This window comes from Abramis brama (genome assembly GCF_963993115.1).
Source record: "Abramis brama genome assembly, chromosome: 20".
In the NCBI taxonomy this organism is placed as follows: Eukaryota; Metazoa; Chordata; class Actinopteri; order Cypriniformes; family Leuciscidae; genus Abramis; species Abramis brama.
The window spans coordinates 23,021,945-23,043,338 of NC_139982.1; the positions used below are offsets into that span (position 1 = coordinate 23,021,945).

Below are 21,394 nucleotides of genomic sequence, written 5' to 3' on the forward strand. Positions count from 1 at the left end.
AACTTTATCAGGATGCATAGTATCCTAAATTTTTTTTTTTTAAAATACTTAAAAATAAAAATCTGCCTGCCTCTATGGGAATTTAACATAGGGGTGTACTCACTTATGCACCCTGTATTTTAAGGAAGAACATTTATTTATTTACGATACATTATTCATTCACAAAGAAAATTGGTGTCCTTAAAGGTTGGATTTTTCCTAATTTTTTAAATTAAGGCATTAAGTTCAATTTCCAAAATATGATTTTTTATTCCTCTTTTTAGTCAACTTTAGCATGGGTGTATTCACTTATGCATTGCACTGTATATATATATATATAATATTATATTATTACATTACATTATATAAACGGCAAAAGTCATCATTTAATGGTGTTTGTTGTGTGATGTTGATTTGATCTCTACATGTTAAAGATGTTAAAGGGTAAAGCAGCAGTATATTTGAGGCTGGTAAAGCAGGTCAAGGCTGCTCTTCTGCAGTTGTTCTGTGTATGTGTGCTGACTCACTGAATCTGGGTCCCGCTGATGCTCCAGGAAGGAGGAGAACTCCACCAGCCGCAGTTTAGAGGTGCCGATAGAGCGCCCGTGCCACACCGGCACTGCAGCTGTGAGGGCTGTGGGGGACTCGTAAGCTACACACACACAGCACACATCAGTGATGGATTAAAGAAATAAGACCAGAGCCGTTTCTGTTATCATTTCACCCTCAAGTTGTTCAAAACCTGAATGTTCTGCTGAGCACAAAAGAAGATATTGTTCAGCAGAAGAAAGAAACTCATACAGGTTTGGAACAACTTGAGATGAGTAAATGAGTAAATGCTTGAGTAAAAAAAGACAGAATTTTCATTTTTGGGTGAACTGTCCCTTTAAGAATGATTTAACTATAATAAATATACTAGATTTTTTTTAAATTAATAAATCTTCTTACACTAAATAATTTAATTACATTGTTTTAATATGATGGTATACATATAATTTATATATTTACATATTATATTACAATTAAAACTAAATATATAATAGTGTAAATATACTTTTTATTTATTAATATTACATAGAAAATAAATTATATTACACATTAATAATATTACTAAAATCAAGTAATGTAATTATCATATCATATTATAAATATATATTTTATTTATATTATATAAACTAAATTATATTATAAATTAATAATATAATTCTCCCACCAAGTAATATACTTGTTATACTTGTTATATTCTCATATAATATTATATTACAAAACTATATATATATATACAGTGCAATGCATAAGTTAATACACCCATGCTAAAGTTGACTAAAAAGAGGAATAAAAAATCATATTTTGGAAATTGAACTTAATGCCTTAATTTAAAAAATTAGGAAAAATCCAACCTTTTAGGACTCCAATTTTCTTTGTGAATGAATAATGTATCGTAAATAAATAAATGTTCTTCCTTAAAATACATGGTGCATAAGTGAGTACACCCCTATGTTAAATTCCCATAGAGGCAGGCAGATTTTTATTTTTAAGTATTTTTTTTAAATTAATTTTTAGGATACTATGCATCCTGATAAAGTTCCCTTGGCCTTTGGAATTAAAATAGCCCCACATCATCACATAGCCTTCACCATACCTAGAGATTGGCATGGTTTTATTTCAGTTAGCCTAAAAGCTAGTTTGATTTGCATTGAGAGATGATCTTATGGAAAGTACCCCATGCCAATCTCTAGGTATGGTGAAGGCTATGTGATGATGTGGGGCTATTTTAATTCCAAAGGCCAAGGGAACTTTATCAGGATGCATAGTATCCTAAAAATTAATAAATAAAAAATACTTAAAAATAAAAATCTGCCTGCCTCTATGGGAATTTAACATAGGGGTGTACACACTTATGCACCATGTATTTTAAGGAAGAACATTTATTTATTTACGATACATTATTCATTCACAAAGAAAATTGGTGTCCTTAAAGGTTGGATTTTTCCTAATTTTTTAAATTAAGGCATTAAGTTCAATTTCCAAAATATGATTTTTTATTCCTCTTTTTAGTCAACTTTAGCATGGGTGTATTAACTTATGCATTGCACTGTATATATTATGAAACACATTTATATTATTAATTAATAAAATGATTCATGTAATAAACAATAAATTAATAAAAACGTCCACAAAGTAATAAAGCTGTTTTGAAAAAAGCAAAAGCTTTGAGTGGCTCATCAAATCAAATACAAGAACCAGATTGATCCTTGTTAAAAATATACAAAATCTAAGTAGGCATGCCAACTAAATGTCTGTCAATGGTGGATGTACAAACCTGCAATAGCTGTGGCCGTCTGGATGGGGTAATTCTGCTGTGAGAACGGCTTTATACTGAGGAACAAGAGAGCTCATTATTACAAGGTGCCATTTTGTTGTTTGCAACAAGTTGTTTATTAGTTCATAATACATTCTTTTACTAGGTACGAATTCAGCCATGTGTAACTGAATTAGTTTAAGTTCTATATACTTACTCTTGTGAGGAACCAGGCTGTCCTGTTGGCACCTGCCAAATCTAGAAAGGGAGCAAAAGTAACACTATTTCACTAGAGTGAAACGATATATTATTTTGCTCGTCCTTTAAATGGACGCTAATGGCTTTAAAGTGTGCTGGGGCATCTCTTACCCCTGTGGACCCAGGTAAGGTGGCCCGTGGGAGTCCCGCGAGCCCCAGCCGGCTGTGGATGGCCGTGGCCGAGACGATCTGCGCTGAAGACATGGCCGCCATCCTGCTGATCGCATCGTTCTTCACGCTCTGGTCCTTCAACGACACACATCACAGAGAACATCAGTCAGCTCCTGTATTTCTGACTTAAAGCCAGAAGGTCTCATCATTTCTTCAAATCAATTTGTCTTAAGACCTGACGGGGTGAAAAAGTAGGTGAGGCCCATTTAAACTGCTCTACGGAAGCATGAAGCTAAATGGGAAAATTGTTTTGTCATTGACCTTTGAATCTGAAAATTAATGCGTAACCTAATATAAGATTAACGTAGCCTAATATAAGCGCATATAGCAGAGGTAAATTGTATGCGAGGAACTCAATGCTGTAAAACAAAGGAAACTATTTAATTCGGCACAGAGTGCTTTCTGAATCACAGATATGTGAATTACGGTGAATGTACAGTAAGACCAGCAATATGCCCTCAAATGTTCTCGTAACGAGTAATCAGAGTTGTTAAGAGCTCCCATCATGCATTGCACATTAACTATGTGGTATTGCACATTAACTATGCATGCTGTTGCACCATTTGGTGAAGTCTGGTGATAGACTTATGTGGCTTGTGTTACTCGTTTTGGAGAATGTGAGCTCTGTTTTTGTCAGCTGCAGTGCATGAAAGCAGCAGTCAGTCCGAGTGTCTGATCAATGGGTTTCATTCTGGTCAAGCATGCTGTCAAGTACTGGAGTGCATACGCCCAAAGAAGAGCCTTTTGTGTAATCAAATGAGTAACCGATCCTATTCCCCTCTTTTTTCCCTTCTGGTTACTGTCCACTGTATCAGGCTTATAAATAAAGCAAAAGCATCAGGGGAAAAAAAATGAAAGGCTAATCAGAAGTTTTACCTTATTAACTGCAGGTTTAGTGTTGTTCATATTAAAGTCAGCATGAAATCCCTCCCTCTTGCAGTGACATCTCTTCTGTGTTTACTGGCGCGAGGGCGGGACAACCCGTCAATCACATGAGATCTACCAATAGCAAACCGCAACTATCCAATCAATTCCTGATGGACAAAATCAAGTCTCGTCCTACATTGTTTGTTTTTTTTAAACTATCACAACATCCGTTTCATGCCGACTTTAAGTACTGTCGGTGTGAAGTATTAAATACAGTGCGATAATCGGCGATATTTAGGTCTACAATGTATGAAAATGGCATTGAGTTGTATAACCTTTATCGTTCTGCAGGAGGTTAGCACACTTGAACTTGTCAAAGTGTTTTCGTACAAGCAAATGATGTCGACGGCAGAACTGTCATTCGCTGTTTAACCACCAGATGCCACAGCTGCTCAAAAGCGGGATCCTTTGACACCCCTCCTCCTTTACAGGTCAGACCATCAGCCAACATGCCACTATATGCATTATGTTGTAAATAGTACAATGAAAAATGTTGTATTAGTTAATTTAATATAACTGTATATATGCGGTCAGTAATGATCCTTCAGCAAAGGCACATTAAATTGATCAAAAGTAACAGTAAAAACATGCATAATGCTAAAATGAATGCTGTTCTTTGTTTCCATAAAAATATTAAGCTGTTTTCAACATTAATAATTTAAGAAATGTTTCTTGAGCAGCAAATCAGCTTATTAGAATGATTTCTGAAGGATCATGTGACACTGAAGACTGGAGTGATGATGCTGAAAATTCACAGGAATAAATTACATTTTATAATATAGGAAACAGTTATTTTATGTTTTAATAATATTTAACAGTTTTACTGTATTCTTGATCAAATGCAAACTTGGTGAGCATAAGAGACTTATTTCCAAAAATGTTTTAATATTTTGTTGAAAAACTAATTGTATACATAATTTTACATAATATTTGTTTTGAATCATTTAATAATATATTTTTTTAAAATATTTTATTAATTATAAATATGTATTGTCAAATAATTTAACATTAGCCTGTCATAACCACAGTCATTTTTTATTAAATGGTTTATTTAAAAAGATTTTTTTTTTTATACCAAATTACTATTTAAAATACGATTTGAATTAATGCTGTTTTGGTAAGAATAGAGACTTCTGTCCAAAAAAAAGTGATTATCTATAAAATAATATAATAATATATATTTTTTAACCATTTAATAATATGATTTAAAAAAAATATTTTAGCATTATAGGTTATCAGGCTAAACAATACCAGTGACCTGAAACTAGACAAGTCTGGAAATTTTGGATTAGATTGGATAGTTGCTCATATATTGTCACATGCATAAATAATATCTAAAGGTCTGCCTTTAAGTTTCATGCTGCTTTTCAGATCATGCGCTTGTCCTTGAACAACTTTGCTGAAGCCAAGTATATAACACATTATCACGCATTTTTCAGTGTGTATGCAACGCCTGGCAAAATGCAGTTTCTTCCAAAACAAACACACTTTTGTGCGAAACAGGAAGGAAACGGACAAACATGTGGAAGAAAAGAAGTTAGCCAGTCGACTGCATACTAAGCAGGGCAGTCACAAGCAGGAAATCTAGGTTACAGACAGCCAAACAGCAGGGCACCCGTACACACACACACACACACTGTTCAGTACGGATATGGCCTGAGAGAATACACATACACACACAGGCTGTGTCAAACACAAGATGTAGGCATGTACCTTTAGCTTGGAGTGAAATTCTCTGGATTTCCGCCGGGCAAGAACCTGGATATGACTGGAGACCTGGTCACACACACACACACACACACACAAAAGGAGCATTTTGTAACCATGGAGATGAAAGGCTCCCTGCCATTAGCCACAAAAAACATGTACTTTAATTACAAACAGAACATCTAATACAACCTTTCACATCGTTTGTTCAGGAACGAAAGAAGCATGCGATCAGCTGTTTAATTAGTTAAGAATTCAGTTTTTAAGTCAAACTGACTTTACAGTAAAATTGTAAAGATTTGCAGTGAACAGAGCACAAAGCAACAGGTGTCCGCTCGCTGAACGACGCTTCGGTAACTAAGGAAGGCAGTAAGCCAGCGAGACCAGACTACGTTTGGTTGAAGCTGTAAACAAAGCCTGGCCTGTCACTGTCACTGTTGTGAATTTACTGGAAATAAACTGTAGTTCAGCCTCGGTAAACCAACATTATTTATTTCATGTCATGCTTAGAATTTGAAGCAGCTCCACTAACCTGCTTTCTCGTCCGTGTTTTTCCCGTTCTGAGTTTGATGTATCTGGCGATTAATTCGTTACGACCTGTAAGAGAAAACAAAGAAATGCTTGTTTATGGACAACAAAATGATATGCAGTCAATATTTATATTTTAAAGAAATTATTTCAGTGACTTCATTCATAGATGCATGAACAATTAGACTATTACACAACACAAACTTGTCTTTCAAACAATTAAAGATTTTAATTTTGCATATTTATTATTTTATATGTAATAAACCGCAATTAATGGCATATATAAAATGATTAAATATTGTCTTTAATTTACAATATTGTGGCAGTTGAATAAATCATTCAATAGACAAAAAGAATCAATATATTGTTATTTTCATATTAAACATTTGCCAGTCACTGGCTTCCAACCCACAGTAATTCATATAAAATAAAATAAAAATAAATAAATAATAAAAAAATATAAAAAATGTAAAATAAATAAATTAAATAAATAAAAATTATAAAATAAAATTAAAAAGTGAATAATTAATTGTATGCTACTAAATGAACATTTAAAATGCAATTTGAATTATATGGTGAAAGCAAAGATTATCAGTGCATAACTTGTTTATTCCTCATACAATGCTAATTTATTGAATTAAAGAAGACTTGAAATAAGGAGCTATGGAAGCTTCTACCCATACACAAAAGAAATATATTTGAAATATATTTTCAGGATATATTTTGGAATATATGCAAATATTTGAAATTGGCCCAATAAATATATTTCATACTTATATTTCATATATTTTTGTTATATTTCAGAATATATTTCAATGTATTTTTTTCTGTATGGGTCCCCAAAAGTGTCAAAAATATATGTGGCATATATTCCAAATACATTGAAATATATTCTGAAATATAAGTATGAAATATATTTATTGGGCCAATTTCAAATATTTGCATATATTCCAAAATATATTCTGAAAATATATTTCAAATATATTTCTTTTGTGTATGGGAATGTGAATATGAACTATAGAGCTTTTAGTGCTTTTTGAAGTCTGACAGCCTCTGCTCACAATATACACAAAAAAATGCTGGGTTGTTTCAACCCAAGGTTGGGTAAAATATCAAACACAACTGTTGGTTTAAAGATTTAAATAAAAAATGTAATGTAGTCTATATCTGACCCAAACATGGGTTGAAACGACCCAGCATTTCTTTGATGTTTCACTGTATGGAAAAGAGCCACGTGAACCTTTTTCAAAACGTCTCCTTCTGTGTTTCGCGGGAGACAGATGTCATTTGGGTTTGGAATGACATTAACGTGAGTAAATAGTTTCATTTTTTGGGCAAACTATTCCTTTAAGGACAATATCTGACTACCAGTCAGGGTATTTTCTCCAGCTAGCCTTTACCCAATGTGCTTGCAGTGTAATCTCTTCTAACCCAGACCTGGGCCTCCCTATTCTTCCAAACACAAACATTCGTGTACACACACACACACACACACACACACACTCTCTCTGCACACTCACAATGCGGGCATTCATGCACACTCCGACTCTCAGATCAAAGGATCTCCAAACGGCCAGCTGTAAGCATGCTTACTGCTGCATAATTCATTCTTTTCAGTCACTTGAAAACATGCTCAGCTGGACTTGGCAAACCTGCAAAACAACCTCCAGAGAGAAAGGGGACTTACAGAGACAGAGAAAGAGAGCCTGTCGACGAATGTTGAGTTTTGAGAGTCTCCCCCGTGGAGTTTAGTAGACAAACCAAAGCATAAACTGGTCAAAGAGACTGGTTCACTCTCAACAAGAGATAAGATAAACACTATCAGTTGACTGAATACTGAATGACAGCTGATTACAGTTTTTTTTTTTCAATTGCTAACAAGCATTAAACAACAAAACATCAATATGTCTAGTATAATGACGTGTGTGTGCAGTATTGGAGCTGTGTCAGGAGGAATTTCTGTGTGGAGTTTGCATGTTCTCTCTGTGTTGGCGCTGGTTTCCTCTGGGTTTACCCCACAATCCAAAAACATACAGGACAGGTTAACTGGAGACTATTTGCCCGAAGGTGTATACACATATGTGTGTGTGTGTGTGTGTGTGACTTGCAACTAGTTGTTTTTGTAATAATTATTATTTAATTTTTTTGCCACTAATTTTATTTCAATATAATTCCTGCAGAAATTCAGAGTTTGCCTTCTGATTTGAATGTGCTTTTATCGGTTTTTAAAGCATTGTGTTAGCATTCAAAAAATGTACTGCAAATATATAGTGCAATCCAGCAATTGAAAAACTACAGTGATACAGAAATATATAAATATAATATTATATAAATATATAATTATATAGTATATAACTATATTTTACTAAATGCTAATATATATATATATATATAAAATTATAAAAAATAAATATTATATAAATATTATATATTATATTAATATATATTAATATTAATTATATATTATATTTATAATTACATATAATTATAATATATAAATTATAATAACATATATATATATACACATTCAGATATTTTTATTTATATATTATATTACATACATTATATATTACTAATATATTAATATTGAATTAATTATATAAATATTAAATATTTTTTAAAAAGTACTTATGTAGACCTTTTTTCAAAATATTACTTATGTTTTATTATTAATAAAATCACTATTATATGAATTATACATAATTAAATTATAAATGATATTTATTCTAATATATATGGCTGATGATCCACCAATAACAGGACATCTGAATCTTCTGATGACTCAGCAATGTCAGGCAACACTAAGTGAAGTGTTTTTTTTATTTATTATTAATTCAGGTTTGGTGATGACTTACTCAACACTGAGCCTTAAAAGTGAGTGATTACAAAAATGTTAAAAGCAAACAAGACTGAGAAACACTTATAGTTAACTTTAACTATATAAATGAACAGATGGACTAGAATTAGCTGTAAAAAAAAAAAAAAAAAAAAACAGTGAGGGGGTCGGACGGCATTCCTTTCTAATGGTGTTACAAAAGTATTGAAGTAATGCTGGTGGATGTCACATCACAAAAACCATTGAGGATGTGGAGGGTTAAAGGTCATTCAATTACAATATCAGCTTGATCAGCAAGTAAAGAGGAACACCCGCTGTTTGCAATTAAAAGCGAGCTGATAAATGGACCTCACATTGACGCAGGGTTAACCTCAGCGTTCCCTCTAAGGGGAAACATGGCGCCAAAAATGTGGCTCGTCAATCATTGTGCACTGACAGCTTACTCAACCATCCGTCTCTTCCACCAAACCTAATGAAAGGCTGTGATACATGCTGTGATATCCAAACCTGCCTGCTTTTCTCAGGACCTTTCACTTTTCAGGAAAGCAACAGGTGCAATCATTTACTCACTCTCATTCCAAACCTGTATAACTGTAGAAAACTTGGAATATAGTGCATGAGTTATGACAATTTTGCGTCTTTTTTGAAGCTACAAAATTGCTCTTTTGTGTCCTGCAGGGGGGAAAAAGTTGGTTTGTAAAGTCATGAGGGTGAGTGAATGATGATTCGTCATTTACATGTTATTATTATCCCTATAAGGTTGTGATAATACAGTAAAATCACTTTAGCTCTTTGCTAGAATGAACTACTTTTAGCTTAATGCTGAGCCAAATTGTTCTTTCTTCTGATTTCAGATAACACAAACTCAAGAAGCTGTCAGAAGCTGAGAGCGAGCATGACGCGTGGCTCTCTCTCTCTCTCTCTCTCTCTCTCTCTCTCTCTCTCTCTCTCTCTCTCTCTCTCTCTCTCTCTCTCTCTCTCTCTCTCTCTCTCGCACTCAATTTGATCATTTTGCTATCATCTTGTCAACTCTCAGAAAAGTGGTGAGATTGGATAAAAGAAGTTGGTTCTCCTCGCAAATCTTTGACCGTTTCAAATGACCCACAAGTATTGGGGTGTAGGCCCGTGGGTGTGGCAGTGACGGGCAGGGTAGAAACCCCAAATCTTTGGGACAATGGCTCCGCTGCACTGCCAGGCCTGATGGATGACTCTGAGGACTCGCTGCCATTACAATCACAATGGCCTAAACTAACAATACAAAGACTTTCTGTAGGAGGTCCATGACTAAGGAATGACGGGTCTAAACTGAGACTTTACCTGTTGATTTACATTTCATTTTAAGTAACAGTAATAAAAAACAGAAACTTAATAATAATATTATCATGTAATATTTGTCATTTAAAAAATATTTAAATCACAAAAACAGACTTGAAATAAATAAAAGCATCATTTAATTAATTTTGTATGACATTTTGAAAGTATTTCTAATGTATGTTATCTTATATAAGAATTACATTTTTATGTATTTTTGTCATTGTAGTTTTCTTTTATTTGTTATCTTCAATTGTTCTTACACTGTAAAAAATGAATTTTTGGTGAAGTAAATACTACTGGAAAAAAAACAATGTAATTTACATGAAAAAGTTAGTTCAGGCAAGAATTAAAAAAACTAAGTAAATTCCATATCAGTACTTAATTCAAGCGAGTAGAAATGAAAGCGTAAATATCAACTCAATAAAATTAAGTAAAAATTACTCATCTTTTCTGATACTGGGGTTCCCATCATGCACTGGACCTTGAATAATTAATGAGGTTCATTTTTCACTGTTTCCAGCTGTATTTACACTGTTTTATCATTGCTTTTGTTGTCAGGAGTAGTAACTTGCCATTTTGTGACATTTCGAGTAAATTTTCTGCTCAAAATGACACATTCAAACACAAAAATGATCCATCAAATGTTACCGTCATTGTGTATTGTCTACCAAGTATTGAGGCTCTTTGCATTCACATGAAGCTTAACTTCTGACATGATGTAGTATAAATTACTTCGATAATCTAAGTAAAGCACATATTATATATGACTGGTATAATTCAATATTATTGTTTGAGTCAAATGTAATGCAAAGGAAATTTCAACTAAATCGATATTAATCAACCTTTAACTAGCCAAGTTAAAATTACTTATTTTCTTTGTTACTTTCACTTAACTAGGTTAAGTAAAGTTTACTTAATTCCATATTCCAAGTAAATTTAACGTAAAGATTTCTAATTAAAGCTACTGATAAATATGTTTAGGTTTTTACTTGGCAAATCTTTGTAAATTTACTAGCATTTTCTGAATGGAAAAAGTTGCCTAGCTTTTTTCAAGTAAATCCTATTCCAAATTTTTTTCAGTGTATATAAAAAATATACAAATATCAAAATCTTAAAATAAAATACAATACAATTTTTTATACACACACACACACTATAAGTTCAAGTTGAGTTTTGTGAAAGATAATAATAATAATAACAACAACAATAGCTGATTGTTATTATCATATAAATAAAACAAAATTAAAATAGAATACAATTATAATACAATATATTTAAATTTATGTTATACAAATAATTATAATAATATAAATATGTATAATATAAATATATTATTATAATAATTATTTAATATTTAAATATAAATATAATTTATAAATAAATATGTTTTTTTAATTACAATTATATATTTAAATAAAATTGAAAACAAATGTATGTGACGGATCAGTTAACAAGCATCATAATATTCCAAAATATTGTTTTATTTGATATTTCTATCTCAAAAAAACACCTCGGACATTTAAATTCAGAGAACAACTTCAATGTTTGCAACTTTACTCAACTCCTAAGGTTGGAAATAACTGAACTAAAATCTGCCTTTCAGAACAAATCCGATCAAGTTTGATTGTGATGAATCAAGGTATTCTGACTTGATTGACACTCCACATGGTCCAATCACACTAACAGACTAATGATCTACCTGCTCATTTAGAGCGCAAGCACGCATGGTGAGGAACGACAAAATGCCATATGGATACAAGGAAAGGTCAGCCTCCAAAAGCAGATGGTGGCCTGAACAATCCCCTCTCTGGGAGTCAGTCAGCTTAGACTGATATGATCTACAGGCTCAATGCAGGTGTTTCCCTGAGAGCAGGACCGAGGGGTGCGGCCAGCTTTCCCCCTGCCAGATAAAGCCATTCACACACACACACATACACACGCTTATGTGCACACACATGCCTGCTACCATCTGATTAGAGTTAGCCAGCTGTCCTCTGTGACGGGTAGAGCCCGTAACACGATGACACCCCTCTGTCCGCAAATCATTTTCAGAGGGAGGGTCTGAGAGGAAATTCAAGGCCAGATGGCAAGAGACCGTGACGGACAGTCTTTTCTTTTCCAGTGGACACAACCCCAACCCCAACCCCCCCCATACACACACACCCCTCATCCCGCCAAATCTGCTATGATTATTTAGTGAAACCAAATCTGATAGGAAAGTCATGGACATGATCAGATGGACCAAATTTGTACTCGATAAACTCTCAACAATGCGCTAAAAGTCAAATAAATAGCCTAAAATCCAGTCCTGCCTTGAATTAATTCTTTTTAAATGTTGTTTCACTACACGTTCTCTATGTAAAATGGATTCTGAATGCATTTCACGGTCAAACAGAAGGAAGCACAGAAATGAAGGAACCGTTTCTACTCCCTCTGCTAGTCTGGAGTCACAGTAAACCGCTCAGTGCAGTATGTTTGATGTTAAAAGCCCTGAAAGTGTGTACACGTACAACAGTCCGGTACTGAGAGAGCTCTAGAACGCTGAAAGCTTCTCCGCCTGCGATAGCGAAGCCAAACTGGAAGCACAGTGGAAGGAGTCGGTTTGGAGCTGTTTTCTTTAATGGGAGCAATTAAGCATGCTTCCTGTGTGTGTGTGTGTGTGTGTGTGTGTGTGTGTGTGTGTGTGCGTGTGTGTGTGTGTAACATGGTGCGCTGGCTGGAAACATCACACCAGCCTGCTGGAAATCACACATGAAAAATCCAAACAACCCCAAATGACCTCTCGCTCACTCACACTTTCTCTCAACTCTTTCTCCATCATTTCATAAATCACTGTCTGCAAACTTTATGATAGGAGAGTTTCAAAATGAAGTTTGTCTGTCTGGCAGGGTAAATATGCCAATCAAATGACCTTGAAGAGAAACTTTTATTAAATGTATTTATCGGTCAGAATACAAATAACAAAATAAGTTTCAATTATACTCTTTTTAATGAGCACTTCGGTATTTGCAGCAACATCACAAAACATTTTTGATTTGACATGGAGCTGTTTTACAGTAACTGCTAATGAACAATACAACTAGGGCTGCATGATTAACCAAAATAAAACCAGGATACAAATAAAATCACGATATATGCTGCGTGTTTCACAGTGAAACGCTGCACTGTGTTTATTTACATGCGAGATGTGATAGTGATAACATGATCGTGTTTTTAGTGTCTCAGAGCGGCTCGGTTTGAAGTAAATGCAGCTCAATTTTATTTTAAATTATTTTATTATATTTTCTAAAAATACAAAAAAATTGATTGTACAGAGAAATTTACAATAGTATTTTTTTTTTTTTTTTCAATTTTTTTTTTTTTTTTTATAGTTATTATTATTATATTTTTTCTAAATACTCAATATTTTTAATAATCAATATTATCAAACTGCTATATATATATATGAAGAGTTCAGATGCAAAAGCCTCTAAGTGCCATCTGAAATTTTCCTCTAGAATGATCATTTTTATAAAGCGTGTATATTTAAGTTAAGTAATTTCACTTAAATGACAATTAATTTAAGTGAAATTATTGAACTTAAATATACAAGCTTGATAAAAATGATCATTTTAGAGGAAAATTTCAGATGGCACTTAGAGGCTTTTGCATCTAAACTCTTCATATATATATATATATATATATATATAATATATACACTATCAATATACATTTAATGCTTGAATCTGATTGGTTGATGAACGTTCTAAGGTGTACAATTATTTTCAGGGAAACGCACGGCTAAAGTAGTTCTAGGCAGGTCTTGACCGCATTATCGTTCCATATCACTTCGCCAAATGATTTCAGTTATTTCAAAGGTCTTTACAGCCTACAACAGCAGAAAAACAAAAACTGTACATTTGAAAGGGAATAGCACACCACTCCATAAACCGCACAATGTGAGGTGATATTCATGTTTTATAAGTTTGAAAAAGTGTATAGTTTTCCTTGTCTTAACTGACAACACAGACAAATAAGTGAAAATATTTTCAAAAATCGCTCACGCTTGAGAACCTTTTGAATTTCATACACTAATGAGGAACACAAGCTTCTTTACAGCTGCCACCAAACTAAAATAACATGCACTATACGGCTCAAGGACTCTCTGTAACATGATATCGGTGTCTGTTTCAATCACTCATCCGTCTCAAACAGTTAAGAGGTGTGAGGCTGAAGCATGCTGTGACCTGTCTCCTAACTGGCTCTCGGTGAGGTAACATCCAGGCCTCTCACACCTATCAAAGCCAAATGAGAACATTAATGCGGTTCACACAGGACTCATTTCTTGAGTCCATACGGTCTTCCGGGCGTCAGTCCCACCTTGCACGAAGACCCTTTTTCAAATTCACACACCATCCCTTGAGAAACATGATTAAACTCTGTACCTCTGGGAAAGAAAATGGGCAAAATTACTCATTTTATGCAACACAAAAGAAGCAAAGTGCAGGTTTAAAGTGGGAATATACATAGTTCTTTGGTAGACCTTGAAAAGTAAAGACTTTTTTTAAAGCGGCCCACATCGAGGGACCTCCTCTGGAGCACAATACAGCTCTGAACACAAAAGCAATGTGATTTTACAAACACTTCTTTCAGATAGCAACTGCCTCCCATCTGAGTCTCCTACCCGAATCCCTCCTTTTCCATCACACTACATCTCGCATCGACAAGCTTCCCTGTACCTTTATCATTATGTAAGGAAGTCTTTCTGTGTGACTCTAAACATACCCGTAGGTAGAGGTGTGGCGGGATTTTGTAAGGACTTAAAACATAATCGGCTGTGTAAGTACAGTGAGTAAGCACTTATGGGTGTATTACACCATCTCGTTTTATCATTTTAGAATCATTTTAATAATGATTTTTAATCACTAGGAGATCACATCTAGCTGTTGAGCTGTGGTGAGTTTGAATCTGGCTCACAACATTTCTCGTTCCTCAATTTACTCCTCTCTTTTCTAATCAACTTAAAGGGATAGTTCACCCAAAAATGAAAATTACCCCATCATTTTCTCACCCTCAAGCCATCCAAGATGTATATGACTTTCATCTTTCCGCCAAACACAATCGGAGTTATATTACAAAATATTATCACTGGCTTCAGTTCTGGCGGAAGAGTGACCTTTGACCCGACGAATGATGTAGGACGTAGGAGTAACGTAAGCTTAAGTGAGAGTAGACCCCTCTCGCGGCTCAAACAAATAGGGCTGGGCAACAAACTCAAGCTCCTCTTCTAATATATCGAAATCCTCCAACATTTCTCTTTAAAAATACTAGTTTTTGACTTCTAATTTGTGACCGGTGTTTCCTCTGCACTTCCGTGTTCGTGAATACGACATGCGTCAGGTCAGAGGTCACTCTTCCCCCGAAACTAGACTCACGTACGGCTGTTACCGGAACCAGTTTATAAACTTATAAATATGAATATTTTTCTTACAAAAACGCATAGCTTCGCTTCAGACGGCTTTTATGAACCCCCTGGAGCCGTATGGATTACTTTTATGATGGATGGATGCGCTTTTTTGGGCTTCAAAATCTAGGGTACTATTCACTCCCATTATAAAACTTGGAAAATCCAGGATATTTTAAACATAAATCTGATTGTGTTTGGCTGAAAGAAGAAAGTCATATAGACCTAGGATGGCTTGAGGGTGAGTAAATTATGTATGAATTACATTTTGGGGTGAACTAACTGCCCCCTATTAGCCATGATGTGCAAAACCAGTGGACTTCACCAATCTCAACAACTGACCATTGAGACACTGTTAGTTCCTATAAATAAATAAAAATGTATTTTCATTGCTTGTCTTTCATCTTTGAAAATAAATCTTAAGGAAAGAGTGGAGGCTTGATTTGTGCATTTGGTTCGCCTTGTTTTGTACTTCTGCTGCTGGCTGAGATTCAACAGCACACTAGTTAGCCAGAACAGAGTGACTCTAACTCCCATAACCACTAGTTTCCCCTGCGGAACGTAATGTAGCCCAAACTGGCACCACAGTCTCGGAGCGGGTCTGTTATCCTATTGTTAAAGACACAGCTTTGCAATTTCCAATCCTCCGAGGCACACATTATGTTCACAAAGCCCAACACTGCCTGAGCACACCAGTCTATTCATTATTTTACACTCACAATTTGCTATTATAAAATGCAGAAAGACATGGTGCTGTAAGGTAAAATTAATAACGTTTCAGACTCTGTTTGCATGAATAGAGCTACAACACAAAATGTCCTTTAAATTAAAGTAAATTCAAGGTATTTTACAACCAACGAAATACGCTACTGAAATGCCCGTCAAAGACTGAATAGCAATAATAGGTATTTTAGGACTTATATTTATTTACGAACATCAGATAAACACATTAAAGCAGATTTACATATATTCTCAATCATAAAATTCGTAAAAACGTCTGCTAAATGTGCTAAATGTTGTTATAACATCTGACAGGAAATATTTTAGTTATGCATTGCATAAAATTACATTTTCAAAATGAAAACAGGCATACGGAAGCAAATCAATGATGATGCACAGTGTTTGTGCTAAAATAAAATAAAATAATACACAAAATGTTAATTTAAGTTAGAATAAGTTGACTTTGTGAGAAGAAAAAAACAATTGGCATGAAATTACCACAGCTATGGGACGACAGTCAATTATACTGTTTAGAGGTCAATATACGAAAATATTTGATCACAGAATGGCCAGGTATGTCAACTGAGCTTAAAAAAGCTACAAAACATTTCTCAAGTATAGGTGGATATGGATGTCGGAATATAAATCACTTGAGAAATATTAATTGGCTGAGATTATGTTAAGTCCTCACAGTATATCCCCTTAGAAGTGAAACCACTGAGATTAGATCTTTCCTTCATTGAACCCAGCGGGGGACTGTCAAATCTACTTATGGCATGTTTTCTCTGCCTAAAATAAGCCTACTAGCAAAGCAGAGCCGAATGGTTTATAATATCAAAGGCGACAGAGAGGGCACACTAATTTTACAATGTTGGGGGGAAAAAAATCATGCAACAACAGTCAAAAAGGACGTCTGTGAGGGGAAAGAAAAGGATTATGGGGGAAAAAAGAAGTGCTTGGTTCACCTGTAAAACCACGCGGCAGCCGCCACAGCATTACAAACCATCTAAAGCGAAAACTCTGATTCTTTGGCTTGACTCCAGTTTTTGTGCTTCCGTGATGCTGTAAAGAGCCCCCTCAGGTAAACAGTGAGATAAGCTGAGCCACGACACAAGGAAAAAAAACCTATATTGTTTTGAAGTGAAAGGCGGTTGCTATAGGGATGGCTGCTAATTAACCACACGGCGCTTGCAGACCTGAGAGCGGCAGGACTGGGGACTAGGATCTTGACTTGTATGGATCTGTGATGGGTACGCACATGAAATAAATCTCAAGCAGACGATGAAATAACGAAGGTGACGTAAAGCACAAGGCTAAGGAATGTTACACGGACACCAGCGTAGGAGGTGACCGGTTTGCCTCAGCGACCCAAGAAAAAAACCCCACAAACACCAGCCAATTTATTTAGAAGGAAATGCCTGAAGGAAAAAACCACTGTGGCCATAGGAACAAACAGGTGTCTATTGAGAGACCTCAATCCATTTAACTGTGCAACTTTTCTATTAAAGTTCAATTTGTCAACATTAGTTAAAACACTAACAAAAGTTATATCTAATTTTTTACAGCATTTATTAATCTAGGCTATTCTTCATGTTCACTCATAATACAGTTTTCACAACTTGACAAGTTAAAAATGTTTTAGTATACATAGAAATTCACATGAAGCTAGATTACCATCTTTTCTGACAAAATAAGTTTCACCGGGTCAAATATTGTAATTTTTTAGTTAATGCATTAGGTAATTTTAAAAATTATAAACCTTAAAGTAAAGTGTTACCAAGATTTCACAGGACAAGTTTCAAAAAGCAGAGCATGCAATTCGCAACATCAAGGTCATGGGTTAGATTCCCAAGGAATTAACGCATGACTTAAACACCCTGAATCCAAAGTCGCTTTGGAAATAAGTGTGCGCCAATTGCATACATGTAAATGTTTTAAAAGGATAGGAAATTGGAAAAAGGCAAGAATTTGCAAGTTGGATTCAAAACTGGATCCTCATGGGGGCAGCAACCATGTGCACTACGTGTTCTACCACGGAAAAATAAACTTTCAGTAAAAAAAAAACAGCGGCTTTATGATTTATAAACTTGTCCACCTTTTCCATCATGGATCCAGATTTAACAACTGTTTGGTTTCCGAGTTGTTCCTAATAAAGACAGCTGGATACAAGTCCAAGCAGAGTGAGGAGGCTTCACTGTGGACAAGGCCAAGAGCATGTTTCATATCCTACGAGAAAAGAAAAGCAGTATTCCCTCTTTCCATGACATCACCCCAGCCGAGAGTTTGAGGGAGGTGTTGGAGGAGGGGGTGGCTTTGGGGAATGAGGTGGGGGGGATTGGGAGCGCAGCTGGTGTCAGCCGCACGACCATCTGCTCCTAACTAATGGTTCACGCTGACTTTACAAACAGAACCCCGGACAGCCAACCCGCTCCACCGCCTGGCCCGCTGGAGTTCCGTTTTCCAGTTTCAGAGGCCCAACGGATCTAATCATCTCACCCTGAGGACAAACAACTAACAACTTCCCTGAGAACTTTCTGATGAGCCAACCTCAACAAACAACAGACGATTACAAGCAGTCAAAACAACCCCCAACGGCAGTCATAACTCCACATAGCCAGTCAAAATACTGAGATTGAGAAAAAGGGCTGATTGTGTTAAAATGTATAACCTCAACATATTAAAGGTGTATTCAAATTAGAGCATTTAAAGCGACTGAAAGTCAATTTGACGTCACATTTGGGCTCATTTGGTTGGTTCAATCCATACTTAGAAACGGCGGTCTGGTTCATGTGAACTAAAGATTCAAACTCGAGTTCTGACCTAGCAATCAAACCAAGCTTTTTTGACTCACCATACATTTTCCCCTCATCGGACAGGATGATTTTCCGTCGGCCGCAGGGTGGGTATATGGCCAGGGCCTCCTGGAAGCTCTGCTCAATGTCAGGGCTCCACACACCCTCTGCGTCGTTGTCCATGGGCTTATCGGCCGAGTCGCTCATCCTCTCGATATCCTCCCCGGCACTTTCACTGCCACTCCAGCTGCTGGGATCCATGGCGACGGCTGGGATCTCGGAGCCCGAGCCTGGGGAACTTTAGGTGCACTGACCTGGGAAGACCAACCACAAAAAAAAGCAAATGATTTCAACCTGAGGAGTTCTGCCAAGAGGTATTTTAAGTCTCTGACAACACAACAATTCAAGCAGGGTTAAACATGAAGAAAATGTGATTGTCATATTCATTTACAATGGTATTTCTTATGATATCTCAAAATACTTCAAAGATTACTATAGTTTTACCATAATGCTAACATTATGCAGTTCAAAACCATGGCAATTGAGTTCATTCATTATGTCAATTAATGTTACTTTGGATACATTTGCTAATTGTAAAAATGTAGACAAATTTACTTTTAGCAGATATATACATTTAAAAATAACAGCATTTATCTTCCAGGAAAACAGACCAAATATATTGATGACTCATCCTGCACTACAAACATTTTGTCCAATCAGATGCTCTATGGATTGAGAATGCCACTGCGATGTTAAACAATGTCACTGCGTTTTTAAAAATGGCCTGTTTACAATTTCACACTGTAAATCTATTTGTGGTTTGGAAATGGAAAAATAATAATGAATGCTTACCACATTAAATACAATTAAAACATTCTCTCATCATCCATTAAAAAAAACATCAACCCAAAAGCTAAAGATCAACACATGATTGAAAACCTATGAAGAAAAGGAAATGAGAAAACACATAAGCCATGCCAATTTAGGAATGGCACTTAGGCTAAACCAAAACAGCTGCTGTCTTAGAAGGGAACACTTACAAGCTGGCAATGATGTCAGGACAGCTTTTACATTTTGTGGTAGAAGATTGCTGAATGACAAATGTTGATCCCGTAGCTTAAGAGAGAGTGATTATCCCAAATCACATGCAACACTCCTCCGAGTCACTGTGTTTAGCATTAGCACCACACATTACGTTTCAAGTTAAAGGAAACTGCTTGCGCAAAAGTTCTGTGGCTAATTGCAATCTCATTATAAAAATTACACTAGAAATCAAGGAATGACAAAAAAACAAAAAACAAACATGCCCATGTGCCTCCAACTGCTCACATAAACAGCCAAGAGCACAACAAAATCAAACGTGTGTGTACTTTATAACTTTGAGGTAAAGCATGAGTTGTTAAAACAATACAAATCTCAACTGAATGATCACACAGAGTGATTGCTAACTACAAACTTGTGTTTTCAAGTCATGCCTGGCTTAGCGGCTACGCTAACCGGGGAAATGCCCAGTGAAAACAGTGCTGCCTATTGTAGAACCACTAGCATGTGTTTCCTGTCAAATTTGAGCAGGCTGTACTTTGCAATGTGTTAATGTGTGTGTACAAAGTGTTGAACCCTTGTGAAAATGAACACTTCAGCACACTTTTAAAAAGAATAGTACTTATTATAGAAATAATATACTTTAAAAATATATACTTCAGTGCGAGCTGAATAATGTTTTTGGTCTATCAATTGCTTGTTATTTGCAATTGAATGAAAATGTATTCATGTATTAAATGCATTAAATCAATTAGTGCTTTTTTGACATAAAATTATAATCAAGTACTTCACACATCAAAATAAGTGTACTACTTTAAAGCAGGATAAAATATTATAAATAAATGAAAAGTATTTTACTAAAAAACTAAACCTTTTAATTTGGCATTAAAAGTAGGAAGTAGTAGTGATTATATTTAACTTTACATAAGAGTAATAGACTGTCATCTACTGTCTGTCCCCATTTGGATAGCTAAATGGGTGTGTACAAATGTGTGACTGCAGTTGTAACTGACTGTTTTGTGTGTGTTTGTGTACTAAATGCTGGCATTGCAAAAAAAAAAGAAAGAAAAAAAATCACTCGTACTGCTGAAAGAGAGTGATAAAATGTGTGCATGCTGCAAACTGCTAAATGCTTGGGCTCTTAAACATCATCTTCCTGACTTGGAGATGAACTCAACTGTAATCACTTCCAGCACAGTCATGTGTGCACTTTTGGCTTGGCCCACAATTACACTGCAATCTGTAGTTTTCCACTTCTGGCACATCATGGAAACACTTACCGAATACTGTATTTGTACATTCAGCACACTACATCTGAGTTTCTACTTAGCGTTTTTGTTGAGCTGAATGAGCTCTATGGATATATCGCATGTGAA

The 21,394-nt window shown here is 35.3% G+C and overlaps 1 protein-coding gene across 2 annotated transcripts in view; it reads right to left on the minus strand.

Annotated features, from left to right (window-relative positions):
- tead1a (TEA domain family member 1a) overlaps positions 1-21,394 on the minus strand; it is a 39,203-nt gene that overhangs the window by 8,007 nt on the left and 9,802 nt on the right. For both annotated transcript variants that reach the window (XM_084095325.1, XM_084095326.1), the window contains 7 exons: positions 19,037-19,291; positions 5,877-5,941; positions 5,351-5,413; positions 2,651-2,785; positions 2,499-2,539; positions 2,303-2,358; positions 507-631 (listed from right to left, as the gene is read on the minus strand). In XM_084095325.1, the coding sequence (XP_083951451.1) occupies positions 507-631; positions 2,303-2,358; positions 2,499-2,539; positions 2,651-2,785; positions 5,351-5,413; positions 5,877-5,941; positions 19,037-19,238 (687 nt within the window). In that variant the 5' untranslated portion in view covers positions 19,239-19,291. The remainder of the gene's footprint in view (positions 1-506; positions 632-2,302; positions 2,359-2,498; positions 2,540-2,650; positions 2,786-5,350; positions 5,414-5,876; positions 5,942-19,036; positions 19,292-21,394) is intronic.